Genomic DNA, 17,742 nt, shown 5'->3' on the forward strand with positions numbered 1-17,742 from the left:
TTTCATCCCCCTTAATCGATCCCTTCGTTGGTATTCTTTCCCTTTTCCCGATGTCTGATGCACAAATGATGATTTATACCCAACTAGAAGCTCGACATTGCTCACTCTCTCTCTCTCTCGTCGTAAGGGAATGCGCCATTCCATTTTTCAAATTTATCACATATCAAACAATAAACCACCCGCGCCCTGTTCAATCGAAAGCTTTGACCCACAAAGTGCATCCATGCCTGACGCGATGCATTCCAGCTTAAGGCACACCACCATCATGACACATTGTCGCTGAACATTTCAGCGCACCCAAGAGTTCGCAAAAAAAAGATGATTTCCGTCGTGTACAAAGAGCGAGTAATGCTCGGCAAACTCATCACGAGTGGATGAATTTTTAAAATAGATGTCCGCCGAAACCTTCCCGGTGGAAGTAAACGAGTACAAGGAAGGGGTTGGAAGATTTATCGTCGCATCAGCACAGCACATTGCTCTTTCCAGCAAACGATTTCCAACATCCATTACACCATAAAGTAAATGAGTAATACAGTTCCACACACCGAACCATCGGAGGCAAAGCGACCCGGAGGACGCAAAGGCGCGACGACGCATCGAAGCGCGAAGATGGTGAGTAAATAAACATACCGGTTTCCGTGGCTGGTGAAAAACACTGATCATACGCAACGAATGCCCTCTCCACGATCGCGCGCGGTGCCGGGAACGCCAACGGGACGACGCACCCCGAATAGGCGTAGGATCGCGATCCCGGTGCCATTTATAGCTTCCCGCAGAACGATGGTGGTGCCAGAGAAAGGGTTCTTGGTGTTTTTCTCTATGCAAGAATTATGTGACTTCTTGTAGTAAGTTCTTTTTTCCTCCCTTAGTGGGCATGACTCATATGGGGAAATTGTCTTTGTGTGTCCAGTTACGCCGTTCTGTTCGATTTGATGTCGACTTTTCACCACAAAAGGGCCAACAAGAATCCATAAAATGATGCAGGGCATAGCAACGTAAAGCAGCAGCAATCCGCAACGGAACCGAGTGACACGAATGTAATCGTGCAAATTGTGTGGCAAGAGTCGTCCGTCGTCGTCGTCGTCGTTGTCTTTGTCGTCTTCTTCAAGATGGCTGTGACGAAAGAGGAAATGCACCTCCGCCGAAACATCCTCCCACGTCCATCCGGCTCCCCCCTCCCACCCCTATTCGCCCACATTAAAACAACAAATCGCTAAACCGGTGAAACCGGAGGCCTTGTGAGGGGTTTCGTAGGGTTTCTGGTTCTGGTCGCGTATACTCTCGCGGATACCGGAGAAGGCCGTCTTTGTGGTGATGAAGGTATTCCCTGCTCATAACGGAAAAGCAAGCGTACAAAACCCCATTAGCACAAACACACAAACATTAGCCACGTTCTGGCCGTTGGTCGGGGATCGTCGTCGCTGAAACCAAAAAGGAACAGAAGGAAAACCCGATTCAAACCCGTGTGTATACGACCAACGGCAGTGTGGTTTGAATGTGGCCGCGCGAGTCGAGTGAAAAGCCGCACCGGTATGAAAAGAGTTTTCCTTTTTCAAGCGGCCCGGCCACGCTCACAAAGGGGAACCCGTTTTCCTCGTTCTCGTTCGATTTGCGGAGCTGCTTTATTCTGCCGCAGTTGGGGGAGAAAAAAAATGGGAAAAACAAATCGTACCGCCGTACGACACATGGCGAATAAGTTCGTCCGACTGATGTTTCGTTATGCTCCAGTTGTGGGCTGAAGAATGTCCGTGATGAGGAAACGGGCATGGAGCGTGCATTACCAGAATTTCGTCTTCAAATATTCAGTAAGTCTTTTACAGACGCTCGTCCCGTTGGTCTCCGCCATCAATCATAGGAAGGGAAAACTGTCTCTCTTTCTCGCTCGCCCTTTTTGCTCCTTTTTCTTCACCCGGGTCTTCCGGTTGTTGGCCCGACTTTTTCCCTGCAGCAGACATACACCAGAGACCCATAAAACATAAACATAATGGTACTAAAATAAGCTACGCCTTTCCCTGGGAAAACTCCGAGCCTGGCGATCGATTCTGCTTCTCCGTTTAGGAGGGGCTATGCTGGTCAAAGAACCTGGCGTACGATGCTGGCCATAATGTAGTCCCAGGAAGAAGGCTCCGGGGTTACTAATGACGTGTTTGCATAGCTTACACAATGGTTCTTCATAATCTAGCGGCCGCCCTTTGGGGACGAAAAGTTAGCGAACGTGCTCTAAGATCGACCGTTTCATACACATTTTGACTACCCATACCATTTTCGTGTCCGAGTGGTTCATCTAGTAGCCCACTAGTGTTTGTGGCAAAACTATCGACTAATCTGAACTGTAGAAGGTAACGATAACAAGTTCTTCTTCCTTATCCTTTGTACAGTGTTAACAGCAGGCAGTGCCCCCCTTGGTCTCCATAAGTAAACGACGGGCATTGGCATTGAGAGCATCGGTCCGTCAGATGATAGTTTGTTGGTGCAAATTGCAAACACAATTGGCTCATCAATTTGCAAACCGAAGCAAATTTATCAGCACTTGCACGCTCCGGCTCTATTTCCATGGTGCGGTGGTTAGTGTCAATGTCTTCTTCAGGTGGTGTGTGTCGTTAGCATGATTACTTTCGAGCGATCCGATTTCACGCCAGCCGAAAACTTAAATTGACCCACCAAGGGTTGGCGTCTCTGCTGGAAGGATAAAAATATCAACCGTTGTTTCGGTAAATTGGACCGGAATCACATTTGTTGTGCGCCAAGATGATGCTGGAAAACTTCATCCTCCGTAGAATTCCAAACGGACCACACCATCCCAGGCGCAGGAAGAAACTAGGTCAAACCTCCAACCCTAGCTCCAATTTATTATTTACAACTCCGATGAACTCCAGCGCTCCTCCCCAACGGTGTTGTCTCCCACCGTCGACCTCGGGAGTTGCTTCGTCTTCGTGTGTGGTGACCTCCACCACCCCGTGCGGAATGTGGGCGATAACGCGTTCGGCGTCGTTGTAATTTCACGCCGTGCTTCCACTAGCGCCTAATCAAACTACATTTGAATAAGAAATGAGGCGGCCGAATAGTGTAATAACTTGCTCACCAGAACCTTGTGTACTAATGAAGACAAACTTAATTTCGGAACGAGTTTCTCCTTAGCGCGGTGTCAAAGGACGAATGAAAACGGGCGGGTCGCCCCATGCGGATGGTGAACGACCTGGGGCGACCTGGTACTTTTTGCTCCAGAAAATTTCATACCACTCCACCGTGCCCCTCAAGCCCATCGTCGGTCTTCCGTTCCGTCGGTCGCTCGTGAGCTCGTGTTTTCGTCTGCGCACGCACTTTCAAGAAGATGCTCGCGAATGGGTGTGGAATTTGGGCAGGATATCCGTTTGATTATTCATCGTTCCTGTAGCCAGCTCGGGGTGGGTTTTATAAACCCCATTAAAATCGTGCCACAGTTTTTTTTTGTTTTTCCACTGATGCTCAAATATCTTCCGACCCAGCCTTGGTCTTTGCTTGCTTGCTGTTCACTAATTCACACTGCAGAGGTGCAATCAAACGCTTTCGGAATCACGTACACGTACGGTGGTGTTTGTCGCACCCATACTCAAGTGCTTTCGTAGTATCCTGACGTGACACACTTTCGGCGAGGACGAACCGAATGAAATGGTCTGGTCGGGTAGTCGAGTTTCCTTGTTGTCCTATCCCGCACATGGCATTCCACCACTACTCAACCCCACGTCGCGCCCGACGACGTTCGGATAGGTTCGGGAATATCTAGGCTAGGGGTCAACAGTCAACTTGACGACGCTGGGACACGGGCAAGGGCGGGTAAGGATGTCGTTGCCGTTGGTTGCCCAGCGATTCTTCCGCCGTTCCGATTTGCTCGATTTTGTTTGCCTAGGAAAATTACTAGGTCATCCAAGTTGGCACTTTAGAATTTTCATTTCCCTATGCGAGACACGTACCGCAGAACTGCAAGTGCTTCAACATCTGGTTGGGAGCGTTTCACTTCCCCTAGGGGGAATGTTAGCGATTGAAATTTAATTTGCTTTGCTAATCATCATTATCATTATCACCATCTTACGAACGGTCAAACCTAATAGTTCCAGTGCGGGGTCACCTTTCGTAACGTCTTATTGCACTCACTCTGGGAACAAACACTTCGCCAGGTAGCCTGGTTCATCATTTTTATCACCATTAAGCCTTCCGCAGCCCATCCCGGGTGGCTCGGTGATATGTTTATCGAATTAAAATCACTACAAAAACCGTATGGTTCGCGGTCGCTATCTTCTTCCCCAGCGATAACGGTGCGCGGTGGTTTGACGTCGTCACTAAACTGTCCCTCCGCCCGTCTTTTTACATCATTCCCTGCCAAGCCCAAAACGATGGGATGTTTTCCTCTGGGACCGACTGAACCACCCCAGGAGCTGTGCAAAACTTCATTTTTCACAAAGAACTTTTCACACCGGACCGTTTCGCGAGGGCATAAACAATTCAACGCAGCCTATTTGTTGTAAATAATTGAAAACATGTAACATACATGTTTTTTTCACTCCCCTCATGCGTGTCAGTGATCTTTGTTTTCTTATTCTCGCTACCGAAAAGCGCACCAAAATAGACATTCCGCTTACATTACATGTTTTCTCGATTGAATCCACATTAACACACTTTTCACAGCACAAATCGTGTCGGAAAGACAGGAACTTACATTTTGCAAGCACTTTCTCTGCGGATCACGACGCGATTTTCATCTTTTCACGCCCAAAATGGCCCGTAGATTGAAGTGTTCAGGGCACTAGACAGAATTAGTGTTGGCAGCATCGGGATTCGGAAGATTCAAAGAATCGATCCCTACACGGATTCCAAAGATTCGAATCCCATTTGACGGATTCTAAAGACTTGATTCGATTGGGATTCGAATCAGATTTGATTTGTTTGGGATTCGAATCAAATGTGATTTGTGTGAGATTCGATTCAGATATGATTGGTTGGATATGAATCAGATGTGATTGGTTTGGGACCAGATTTGATTCGGTGTTAACTTGATCCGAACCTAATTGAAGTTGATGTGAATGTGAATATCTTAGGTTCGAGAAAAATTCATGAACCTATTTTTATCAAAGAAATGCAGCACAATGTCTATTACCTGAGGTTATCCCGCACTATTGCTACATCGTCTCGCGACTGTTTGATGGGTTGGGATTCGGATTTGGGGATTCGATTTACCCACCACTAGAACGAAGCTGCAGCGCGCGAAACTGACATCAACAAGCTTCAAGAACCTTGGCCACAACTTGAAATACTGACTAAAAACGTTAATTAAAATTAACAAAAATAAAATATTCAACAAATAACTACAAAATTACCTAATAGGAGGAATACATTACAAATTATTTTCAAGCCTTGTTCGCCTTGTATTTGCCAACTTTTATTCCGAAAATTAGATTCAAATTTAACAACCGGAAGGATTTCACTTTTTCTTTCCCTTTGCAGGAGCACTTGCTTTTGAAGTACCAGCTTTAGTGGATCCGCCGGCGGCAGGCTTTTTCTTAATTTTAATGAAAGCATTATCGTCCAGTTTGTCCTCTTTTTCCTCTTCGTCCGACTCGACCTGCTGAGGCGCTGCATCCTGTTCACCATCCATGTACAATCCGTCCATTTCATCCTGCCCGGCGTCGTGCGTCTTCTTCTTCACCGTCGCCATGGCGGAGTACGAGTACGGAGCAATGACTTTATTGTACGCCCTCGTGAGGGCCGCCTTAACCTTTCCATCCACCGAATCCATTGGGCTCTTGTTCTTCGGCCACGTACTGAGCTCCACCAGTGAATCGATGTCTTCCCTCAGCAAGCGATATTCTTTGATCACTTCCAGCGAATCGTTGACTCCTTCTGCTCCGCGCCGTTGAAGCGGCTGTACGATCGACCTCAGCAGATGCGGTGCATAGTCCAGCCGAATGGCAAGCCTCGATCCGGACGTAGCTACCCTCGTATGGTCGTGAATCTCCTGTGCCAACCGCTTGCGTTTGGTTGATTTCGAGTTTTTACCTAACCATCCGGGGAAGTTTATCTGCCCGGTAAAATGGCCTTCCATAAACTCTCCGGGCATCACCGAACTGTACATGGCCTGCACGGGCAGCAATGTCCACGCCATGTTCGAACGAATTCTTCGATCAACCATGTCACCCCTGCTTAAACTATCCGCCGTAAGCGCAATCCGATCCAGCCACTCGGTCCGGGGAGCTTTCGGTTGTACTTTCAAATAGTTCTCCTGAACAAACAGCGGCGCAATGTTGTAATCGTGAAAGAATAGGTCGGCTTTATCGTTCAGCGTCATGGTCTTGTGATCTTCGGCGGAAAACACCTTTCTTATCACATCCCACGGACCAATCTTAATGTCCTTCTTGGAGGAGTCCGCTTGCTTCTTGGCCGAGTCGACCGACATCGATGCTGCCATCGACTTACCAGCACTGTACAACGCCAGATGGTTCAACGTTTGCCGTACATCACCTCCAGTGCCGGTGATAATCTCCTCCAGCACACCCGGACTCAGTTTGAGCCCTTCCTTGAAACAAACCGACATCATGGCGCCCTTTATTTGCTCCACGCGAGGGCGGTTAAAGCGGAGATCGAAGCAATAGTTCACCAACGATCGGATCTTCGGATGGTTCCGATCGTTACACATGCAAATGACCGGAATGTGGCTGTCTTTAATCAACGCGATCAGCTCCTGCATTCCGCCCCGATCCTCGTTACCCGCCATCCCGTCCACTTCGTCCATCAACAGCACGTGTTTGCTGGAAACTTTATCGCTCTTGCCACCAAAGTACCCGGCCAGTGATTTGGTGTTCAGAAGCTCGGACACTTCCTCCTTCAGCAACCTCTTGCTGCGAGTATCGGAGGCATTAAACTCTACCGTGTCGAATCCCAACTCCCGGCAAACCAACGTGGCCGTCGTTGTCTTTCCAACACCGGGCGGTCCCGAGAGAAGCGCGGCCTTAAATGCAGCCCCAGAATCATTCTTGGCCCAAGGGTTCGGTTTAGCGTGCTTTTTCGTACCATCATTGTTCTTGTACCAGGTCGAAAGCCAAGTGGTCAACTTTTGTACGTTACTGCTTGCGCCCAGCTGCCCAATGATCTGTTTCGTGCTCGTCGGCTTATACTTATCCACCCAAGCCATATTATCCACACTTTGAATATCTTTCTGGTAGTCGGTCATTTCTCGTTTGACATTGGCAATTTCAACATCCGGTTCCTTGCGAGGGGACGGTTTCTTCTCGGGTTGCTTCACTTGCTTCGTAGGTGATTTTTCCACCTTTACCTTAACGGAGGCAGCTTCCGATTTTCCTGCATCGCCTTTGGGCTTACTTGGGGAGCGTGCATTAGATGGCTTTTCTACCTTTACTTTCTTCACTTCCTTCTCCTCCCGGGGCGACTCCTTGCGCTTCTTCTCGATGCCACTTTCAGATTCACTGGAAACCTTCTTTGGCTCCGGAGTTTTCTTCTGGCCCGACTTTTCACGAATCAAGTTAAGCAGCCCGTCTTCGGTCAACGTGGTTATTCCTAGATCTTCCGCTTGAGCAATCTTTTTTGGACCGGCATCGTCTCCGATAACCATGTGGGTAACCTTCTTAGATACGGCTCCCACCACCTTGCCGCCCAAATCTTTTATCACCTGCGCACATTCATCCCGCTCCATCGATTCCAGGACGCCCGTTATGACAAACTGTAAGCCCACGAGGCAGTTTGGCTTTCCTTCGGGAATTTCCTTCGAGCCCGGATTGGCCGGTCCTTGACGGTTTTTGAACTTCTGGTACAGAATCGCCGACATTCGCTTACGCTCGTGACGTTCCTCGTCGGTCAACACGGAATCGTTCGGATCTTTGACGGATTCGTTGAGATTCTTTTTGCTCTTGCTTGATTCACTTTTGGGAGTGGCCGTTGGTTCAATCGTTCTCTTTTTTTCCGGTGTGACATGCTTCTTCTTAGGCTCATCTTCTTGACTGGATTCCCGCTTGACAACTTTCTTTTCAATCGGAGACGTTTTCGGCTTATCGGATGCCTCCGGAATGACATACGTTTTCTTGGGTTCGTCTTCTCGACTGGATTCCCGCTTGACAACCTTCTTTTCAATCGGAGACGTTTTCGGCTTTTCCGGTGTCTTGTCGTTCCCATTCCTATCTTTCCTTTGGGACTTTTTCTCCGGCTGTGGAGTGACCGGGATCACATCCTCCTCTTCCGCTTCCGCCTGTTCAATAGCCACCGGTTCCAAGGTTTTCTTCTTCGGTATCTTCGGTAGTTCCACGCGTTTCACCGGTGCCGAGCTGAACACATCGGTCACATTTACCGGCTTCAGTTTTTCGAGCTTGGGCCTGACCTCGACGGGTTTCTTCTTTACCGGAGTTTTCTCATCATCCGAGTCGATCACACGTCGTTTCTTTGCAGCTGCCGTTGTTGATGGTGGTGCTTCTTTGTCGCTTCGTTTGATTGGACGTTCAGTTTCCTCTTCGTCGTCGCTGATGATAACAGCCTTTCGCTTCGCATTGGGCGTCTTGGCCGGTTCCGGCGCCTTCGAAGGCTTCGCGGCCGATCCGCCGCGGCCAAAAAACGATCGAATATCCTGTGAAAACAAGAAGTCATTAAGGAAACGACACCACCTTGCCAAACATTCTACGCACCATTGACATGTTCCTGCTCGGTTAAACACACGGAAATAGTTTGATTTATAGTACACTTTCTGAAAGATATTGGTAAATTAAAAAAATGTAGACTATTTCACACTTTAAATTCACAAAAACGCGGCTGCTATGCAAGAATATTTAGTTTGTTGACGACTGGGAAAATTTCGCGCGATTGAAAGCATTCGTATGACAGCGCTCGTTTGACAGCAGCTGTCAAAATGCTGAAGCCTCTTCCACACATTGGCAAATCGATTCGCATGACATTTGTTAATTCTTTTGAATTTTACTATAAAGAATTTTAAATAATTATAACATTTTTTTCCATAATTTATTATTTAACAGTTTTTATAACTAGCATTTTGTCTATACGTTGGCAATTGTGAAGCCATTGAACTTAATAGGTGTATTCAATTTCGAAATTTCGGACGTCACAAAAAAAAAAAAAGTTTTTGTAGTACAATTCAAAAAAGTATAGAGTTGGATCAATATTTTGATGAGTGAATCGCTAGGCTTTTTTCTACCGAACATTAGCACTAAACCATAAGCATAACCCAAAAAATCAAAGAGAAGTAGAAGCACAGATATTCCCGAAAAGCAATACGTTTGATGATTCGGTAGGTCCTGCCTAAAACATCCTGCTTATGAGAGATTTCGTTAGCGACTTGCATTAGCTGTGTGTGTATGTACTTGGTAGGTTTTTCCCTAGATAAAAAAGACAAACAAAAATTGATCGAACATTTATCTTCCATCCGTGGAAGACTTTCGAGATGGCGCCAGCGATTATGCGGGATGCGTGAACACAAAAACCAAATCAATCACAAACCGAGAAATGGGAAACATCTTACATGAAAAAAAAAAAAAATGATCGATACCATTCGATAATTTATTGGAAACAATTTTATAAATTTAAAGAATGCATAAGTCGCACATTCAGAGCGCCGGAGATGCGCACGGAAAGGGATCCCAATCGTTCATGTTTTATTCATAATCTCCTCCGGTGTGTGTGTTTTTTTTATCTATACCAAATCTTGAAGTAAAGCGAAATTTATTCAATGAAATTAGTTCTAATTATATTTCTTCAACCAACTCATAAGAAGCTTCATTTCATGTGAAAAAAAGGTTATGGAAGATAAAAATTACGCTGAAATGTTAATAATTGCATCAATAACTATGGATAAGATGTTAAAAATTTAATTGAAGCGATTCAAACTGCATAGTGTCTTTTTGTAGCTCGCAACAGTTGGCATGAAGTGGATCCGATGTTTTACGATAAAAAGCTCGTGTTTGAATCTTCTGCATTCCCACCGATCGCAACCGAGCTTTGCAAGCTCGAGGACGTACAGATGTTGCACATTAATATTTTTTATTTATTTTATGATCGTCCACAACTTCAACTCGATCACCCATCAATCAATGGGTTGGGACTCTAGAGACGAACCGATTTTTTAATGCTCCTTTGGTCGGTGGTAGTGCTTCCTATCTTCTCGCACGATCATCAGCCTTTAGACTGGCCCGCATGACAAACTGGCTGACGGAACAAGATTGGCAGCCAAAAATCAACCAGAACCAATCCGAACCAGACGGTCGGCGGGGAAATGGGAACTTGGGACAAAAACAGATCCACATACAGCCCCGGTGACATTTCGCGGTGGGCAGTCGGAGATATCTTTGAAGATAATCGAATTATAAGTCAGTTCATAAATTATTTCGTCTGCCAGTCTGCGCCGGTCGGCGTCGGTCCCGAAGCAGGGATTCGTTTGACTAACGGAGGACCCACGGAGACGCGGTGACATTATAATTGATATTCGGTCCAGTCGCAGATGCCAAATTATGATTTATTTATTGGCCACCATATCGAGCACGATCGAGTTTTGCTTGCGAAAGTAACGTAATGAAAAGATGCTTTCGATTTCTTTCGCGAGCCTATTTCTAGGTGAACCCTTTTCCAACCAATCTGACGCCCATTTGTCTAGCGCAAAAGCTATTTTATTTCGACCTCTTGAGTCCCGTTAGGCTTCAAATGCGTTCTTCAAATAGGCGAGAGCTTAGAAAACCAAACGAATAGTTCAGACAAGTTGAAATAAAAATAAACAACACACTAAAACGGTGCCGGGTCCTTGCTCCAGGTAGATATCGCTGGGCCACGGGCATTCCCAATGGGTAAATCACCGTGACCTTTCCCGTGAGCACCTTTTTGATGTTTCCCTTTTTTATTTCTACTCTTCCACATCTAACTGGGCAAAAGGATAACCAATAAAAAAATCAAACGATGAAACGAAACAAACAACCTAAACGCTCGGGCGCGTCCGTGAGCATAAGACCTTTAAAAAGTCATATATTACAATTTAACAAAATTAGCTATGCATTCAGTTGTGATTTCCGACCAGCCCCTCTGTTAGGGGATGCACTTGGATATTGGGTCTCTTGTTTAGCCTAGCCTTTTAACTGCGACCTTGCGTTGGCATTCGGATGCACCCGGGCGAAGAGTTAAAAAAGGCGATCGTATTTGCAAACCGAAGGAGTTTAGAGAGATTCCTTCGGGCAGGACCAATAACCAAAAAAAAAAAAGGAAGGATGACAAAGACCGTCACGAGACGGCAACGGCGAACGTCTGGAGCATAAATAAAACGATGGTCATTAATAATAAAATAAATATTGAAATACACGTTACACCTAATTCGTTGAGCTCACCCTCGTCACGGGCAAAAAGGCTATATATCGACCACACGGTATCGACCGGTCTAGATCTAATCCGTTTCCCGCACCCCCGCCTCCGTCCCTGTCCTGGGGAACTTTATCTCTCGGCTATCCGGAGATTCTAATCTATCCCGCACGCTATCACCTTGCCGACGCCGGCCTTGGGAGAAGAAGATCGAGAACACCACCTTTCAGATGCCATCCTTTTGATTCGGTGCTTTTATTCCGATTCGATTGCTTCTCTTCGTTAGCTCTTCGGACGGGTAGTAACGTTTTCTTCGCCTCTTCTTGCTAACCCTGAATACCAAGGGAGAAGATCGATTTAATTTTATTATCACTCACCTTTCGTCCGCGCACGGAAAGGATTTATCCGCTCGAGACGGAGCCGCGACGAAGTTGGATAAATTTATAAAATCCTTCCAGGAAAATTAGCTGCCCGTGGTCCGTCTACGCGTCGGTCACTCTGCTCTTTGACTCTTTCGCCGGCGATCGTGACGTACGCTTTCGTACTTCCCGAATGTAGGTTAGGAGGCTTCTTGGGAGGTAGCAGAAGAAGAAAGGGCCCCGGGGGCTACTTGTGGGTGCAGAAGCCAAACATCCAAACAGCCTCGGGGCTACGATTGCGATCATAATTCCAACGGACATTCTCGTGCTCGCTCGGGATCGGAAAACGGTTTGTGTTCGTGTGTTTTTTTTTCGGATTGTTGTTTGATTGAGGAGCTCGTCATCTGATTAGAGAGCTCCATGACGTGACGTTGGATGAACAATTTGTTTTAAAACACCAACCGAGATGCGATTGGGAGGTAAGAATGTCCGATTAGTTGAGTAGATGGAGGTGCCAAGATTGGTGGCAAATTTGTTGGTTGGGTTTTCGAAAACAGAGCAGTTCCCTTTGGATAAATTGAATCAGATAATCAGAACATTTTAGACGTTTGCGCGAACTTTTACAATGACATGAATTCTGCCCACCATAATCGGCTGACCCACGTACAATAACCCACTGGTACACTGAGTTCCTGCTGGTGCAACAGACAATGCAGATGCAGCTCATTGGAAAGGATAATAGTGAACATAACAAGCTTTCGCCATCCTTCATGCTATTGTACAATTTGTTAAAAATGTGAGTTTCTTCCAGTGCTTTTTTTAATGAATAAATTCGACGCCGAACGTAGTGAAGGACGGTGTCGGGTAGAATATCAGCCGACAATCAATCGCCTATCGCCTCTCAAAACGACCCCCCAAAATCACCACCAACCGTCTATTGTAACGCGAGATGCAATAAAAATCATGTGTGTGCACATGGGAAGCAGAAATGAAGCAAAAAATAAAATATGAAAAAACCTGGACATAAAAATGGAAGAGGTGAAAAAAATGAGAAAAACAGCACTTGCAAAAACAAAACGAATACATGTCGGAATGATAACAACACATTTTAAAATATTTAATTACGACAACAGTCACCACCAGTCGAGCCGAAGGGGCCAATCCGTTCCGGTGGCATGTAAATGGATAAATAATACTCCAATCAGTGCAGGGGTAGGGTAACGAGGGCAGGTGGGCAGGAAGCAAATTGAATTATATCAAACAGATTTTTACACTGGATGTTATCGAGTTGGTCTGATTTTTTACCTACTCTCTCTCTCTCATGAGCCTATCTTTTATAATGCTGTCGATTGTGTTCCTGATTGGGGTCGGCATGTTTTCGGTTGGTGTTTTCACTTTGCATGTCATAGTTTTATGTTTTTTGTTTGGTTGTTTTTTTTTCACATGATGCTCCATCGATTGAAAACTGGCTCTTTTTTCCTTTCCTATCGCTCCGGGAAAACCCCATTGTCAGTTGATCGAAAATCAAAAACATGATTTTTAATACGATTGCACCGATGGGAGGGCCTCGTGGTTGGGAATGTAATTGCAATTGCATTCAATTGCCACTCAATGTTGACACAGGCAAAAAAACTACTTTTTATCCTATTTTGGTTTCGATTGTCAGGTCGTTTAAAAATGATTGGCAAATGGATGAAAAACTAATTGACTCATCTAGAAAAAAAAAGAGATAAACTAATGGATTGTTGATTTAAAAAGGAAACAAAAAATGTAACGAAATTGACACTGGATCTTTTTATGCTGATATTTCTTGAACAGATTATGTGAACACGTGCCGGGCTGAGCTGAACGAACGTGCCATTCGGTGGCAGGTAATAAGCAAACGAAATCTGTGCCAACCACGACATGCCTGAGGATGAGTGAAAATGTAATTACCATCCGGGCAGATTCCGCATTTCCCTTTCGGTGGCTGCTTCTGATGGAGGATGCGCGTGATAAATAAATATTTTAATAAATGTAAGCAACGAAGGATTAAGTTTCCACCGTCAGCCCTGTGCGTGCAAACAGGGATCTCGGTGGCAAGGATTTCCGTATGCACGTGCCGAGCGGACGTGTTCGCGTGGTTCGCGTTTGTGGAATAGCGATGAAAAGTTTGTCACATTTGGCCGCACCGTGCGCACCACGATTGACTTTCGAAACTCATAAATTTCGTCAACAGCAATCGAAGGAAAGCGAGTGAGACCGAATAAAAAAGGAGCGCATAAAGGACGATCGGTTTGTCGATGCGGCCGGAAAAGGATAAAGTGGGCAAGAAGTGTGCCTTCCGAAATGTTTTACGTCCGAAGTGAGGGGGCGAGCGCGAAAATAAAGGGAGCGAGGGTGCAAGGATGCTACTTTATGATTCATAACGATGAACGCGCCAGTTATGAATCTCTTCCTGTTTCCGTCCCCGGTCGGACAAGGAAACCAGGCGACAAGGACAGGACGGACGCATTTTTCCCTCTTCGTTTTCCCGCCAGTGACACGAGTTTCCCGCAGCCCTTCAGCGGTTTCCCGGAAAAGCGGGTGCCCGTTGTTTGAATTGGAGTTTAATGATGCGTGATTTATTGAACGTGGGCCACGGACAACCACAAGGACCGCAACACTTTGCTGCTTCCTTTTGACCTTCGGAAAGACGTTATGCAATTCCCACACCATCACCAAAAACATTGACATTTTTCTTCCCGGCAAGATTAGGGACTCCGGTTGCCCACTTCGCGTCATTATCGTTAGCATCTCAAGGCGGACCCTTTGGCATTGAAGGACATTGTATTCCGATTGAATGTAACATTTTCCTCTACTTGCAGCTAGACCTCACACCACATTTACCGGTTGATCATTAAACGACTATTAACGAGGCGACACATCGTAGCGACCGCAACCTTCGTCTATTCGATCGAGAAAAATTGTGCATCGAGAAGAGAGTGATCCTTCACCGCTTTGATTGATGATCGCGTGGAAGATTAGTTTACGGTTGTCGTGGCCTTTCTCAGTCCCCGGGCAACAGGGACAAAGCGGCCAGATAAAAGGGATCCCGAGCACGTTGGTTTGTTGGAGAATTGTACATTTTCAAGCACCACTGGACGATGATTCAAAAGGACTCGATTAAGGACACCTTGCGGAGGAATGAAGAGTCCTTGGGAAAATCGTAAAGAAAAGAACCATATTTATCGCTCAAAACAGGCTCATTGGAATTGAATGCGAAGGCCCAACAATTGTTACCTCGAATCATAAACAATAATTAATCTAAGTTTTGATCACATTCTAGAACAGTTCTTTTTTTTACACAGTTTTCACTTCCCATTGGACAAGAGACTGAAGAGATGAACTTTTCGTAAAATATCCACAGCGAACACAAAATAGTTTCACACAACATATCTCACAAATCCTTCCCAAATGAAGGTAATCCACTATGGAAATGATGGAGTTTTTTTTGTTATAGGAATGCCTTTTAGTGCTAAAGTTTAACACAGTTTGCGTCGAGCAACTGTGGAAGTGGAAAATCCGCAACACATAGAAATGGAGATCAAATCTGGTCACGTCGTAACTCTTCCCTCCCCAAACGGCATGCGCTTCGAAATCGAGTGAGGATACATAAATTTGGCAATCTTTCTTACACTTTTTTTTTTGGTTACGAAAGCTACAAACTGCGATGTTGTGAAGGGAAATTTTCCCAACGTGTTTGCATTTCCCTTTTTTGTTGTTTTGTTGGCTATCGTGTGTTGCCGTTTGACAGCAGGAGGCGCGAAAGCCTCGTCACCCGAAGGAATGTTCGCGTTCTGCAAAAAAAAAAAACGGCGGCAGACATCCTCCCGGGCGAAAATCACCATCCGGGCTGATGGATGAGGAATGAGCTCGGGCGAACGGAAATGGAACAAAAAAACACACTACTTCCTTCGAGAAAGAGGAACGCTATCCAACTTGAGAAGATCTACTATCGGATACTTCTGGTTATTGACTCAGCAATCCCCGGCAGCAAATGGGACGACTTTTGGGCTAAAATATGTACAGCACTCCACTTCTCCAACATCATGATGTCGATGCGTAGCAAGAACGATGCGACCATTCTCCCACCGGAATGGTGATGATGGGGGGAAAAAAAACCATTTCCTTCCAGCGAAATATCTGCACCGTGGCGGACGATACGTGGCGGAAATCACCGGAAACAATGTAGCACTAGTAGCAGTTTTCTCGTAAACCGTTTTTGGCAACAACTTGCCTGCGTTTCGTGGGACGCTTCGTTCTGCCGAAGATGCTACTTTAAAAGCGCATTAAATGTAATGTACTCCACATGCAAACTTACCACCCCTTATATCGCCATCCCCGGGGTCGGGGGAAAAAGAGAGAAGTCCACCATTTTGACTTCTTCGGCAAACAAAAATGCGTGTTCAAATGGAAAATCCGAAGCGATCCGGAACGAAAGTCAATTAAGTGCGCGGACTAGAATCTATAATCTCAATTAATTTGTTTTTCGTTTCCATTCCGGGGGCAGCAAGGTTGTTTGTTTGTTTGCCGTCTTTGTTTTTCCCCCTTCTATCGCTCCGAGCTGCGGAAAGGTGGAAAACGCGGCGGTCCAAAGCTGATTAGTTTGCAGAAAAATGCGTTCTCCGGGTCGCCGGGTCCGAGCCGCTCGAGCTCGTGATTCTGTGATCCTAGTTTATTGCTTGTTTTGTCACCCGATTTTCCATTCAACCCCATGCGGATTTGCGTATCGATTCCGCGCCGGGTTTCCGGTGTTTGATGCCTTTTCCCATTCATGCTTTTCGGTCGTACGGTGATGGTAGTTTTTTGTCGTTCGTTTGCTCGAACTAATCCGATTATCCGGGGGACCTTGGCAACAGTTTCTGTTCCGATTGGTTTCATTGAGACGCACGAAAGGGCCACCTGTGACTTCATCTGATCACCTGATCAAACAATTTTCCAATCAATCCGCTTTAATTTGCTTATATGACAGGGTTTGCCATAAACGTCAAGTACTGTTGGAAAATCCATTCGAATGGAAACGTCCAGTGTGGCATCCCGCGAGTTTCATGTTGGAAAAGATCTAGATGATTTTCTCTCTCCCTTGAGAATCCGGCCTAATATCCGAAACAAAATGTATTCTTTGTTCACCGTTTTTCATCGTCATGCTGGTGATAGTTGATTTCCTTTCTACTTTTTTTCGTTTTGTTGTATCATTTTGACAAATGGTTCACATCAAAACAGCTGGAATGGTCAGGAAAATAAAGCGAGCCCATAACGAAACCATCCCCGAATGGTCAGCCCTTGTTTTTGTGACAGACAAAATGTTGTCTAATGGAGTCGGGAACAAAACCGATCACAATGCGCTGGGCATCGTTATTAATTGTTATCTCCTGAAGTAAAACGCTTTTCTCACTAAACAACACAAAAGAGGTCCTTGGAATACTATAACCATCATGGTGCTGTTAGAAAATGCTTAATGTTGAATTCTTAGAATAATCCCTAAAAAGTTGATATTCTTTCCCTGTTTATTCGATTCTTATAATTTTATAATGGCAAATACGTCACAAAACCTCAATAATTGGAGTCGCGTAGACATGAAGGAGCCTGTTCGGGATACAAAAAAAGAAACGCCTTATGTTATCGACAACAAACATAAACAATCTCTTGGACCCTTCAGAGTCAAACAAACCCCCTAATTTCTCCTTTCCGGGACGGGCCAGGGATTGAAAATGAACCTCCGCAATGGAGTGACGCGTTTTGAAAACAAACTCATTCCAAAATATCAATAAAACAAACAGACTAATCGGTCATTGTACGATCACTCGTTCGATCGACGTGGGGTTTTGTGGGGAACAAAACTTCGAGAAACCGAATCCAAGGCATTATCTAAACAATCTGTCAAACAAAGTATTTCTGACACGGATCCTCGGGTTGGAGGACGTGGCATTTGGGATGATGGAGACCTTCGACGACGGCGAGCAGTTCCGATCGAATAAAATGGCTAGCTCGGGGGTGATCGTAAATCAATCAGCCGGAGGCCTCGGAGGTCCCACTC

General features: G+C 45.6%; 1 protein-coding gene across 1 annotated transcript; it reads right to left on the bottom strand.

Moving 5' to 3' along the window:
• Nucleotides 1-5,455: 5,455 nt before the first annotated feature.
• Nucleotides 5,456-8,669, bottom strand: LOC131289174 (replication factor C subunit 1). Its single transcript, XM_058318383.1, has 2 exons — nucleotides 8,661-8,669; nucleotides 5,456-8,602 (listed from the first exon to the last, which is right to left on the bottom strand). Exons 1-2 carry the CDS (start codon nucleotides 8,667-8,669, stop codon nucleotides 5,456-5,458), a joined length of 3,156 nt encoding a protein of 1,051 aa, XP_058174366.1.
• Between the last annotated feature and the right edge of the window lie 9,073 nt (nucleotides 8,670-17,742).

This window comes from Anopheles ziemanni, chromosome 3, assembly GCF_943734765.1.
Source record: "Anopheles ziemanni chromosome 3, idAnoZiCoDA_A2_x.2, whole genome shotgun sequence".
Taxonomy (NCBI): domain Eukaryota; kingdom Metazoa; phylum Arthropoda; class Insecta; order Diptera; family Culicidae; genus Anopheles; species Anopheles ziemanni.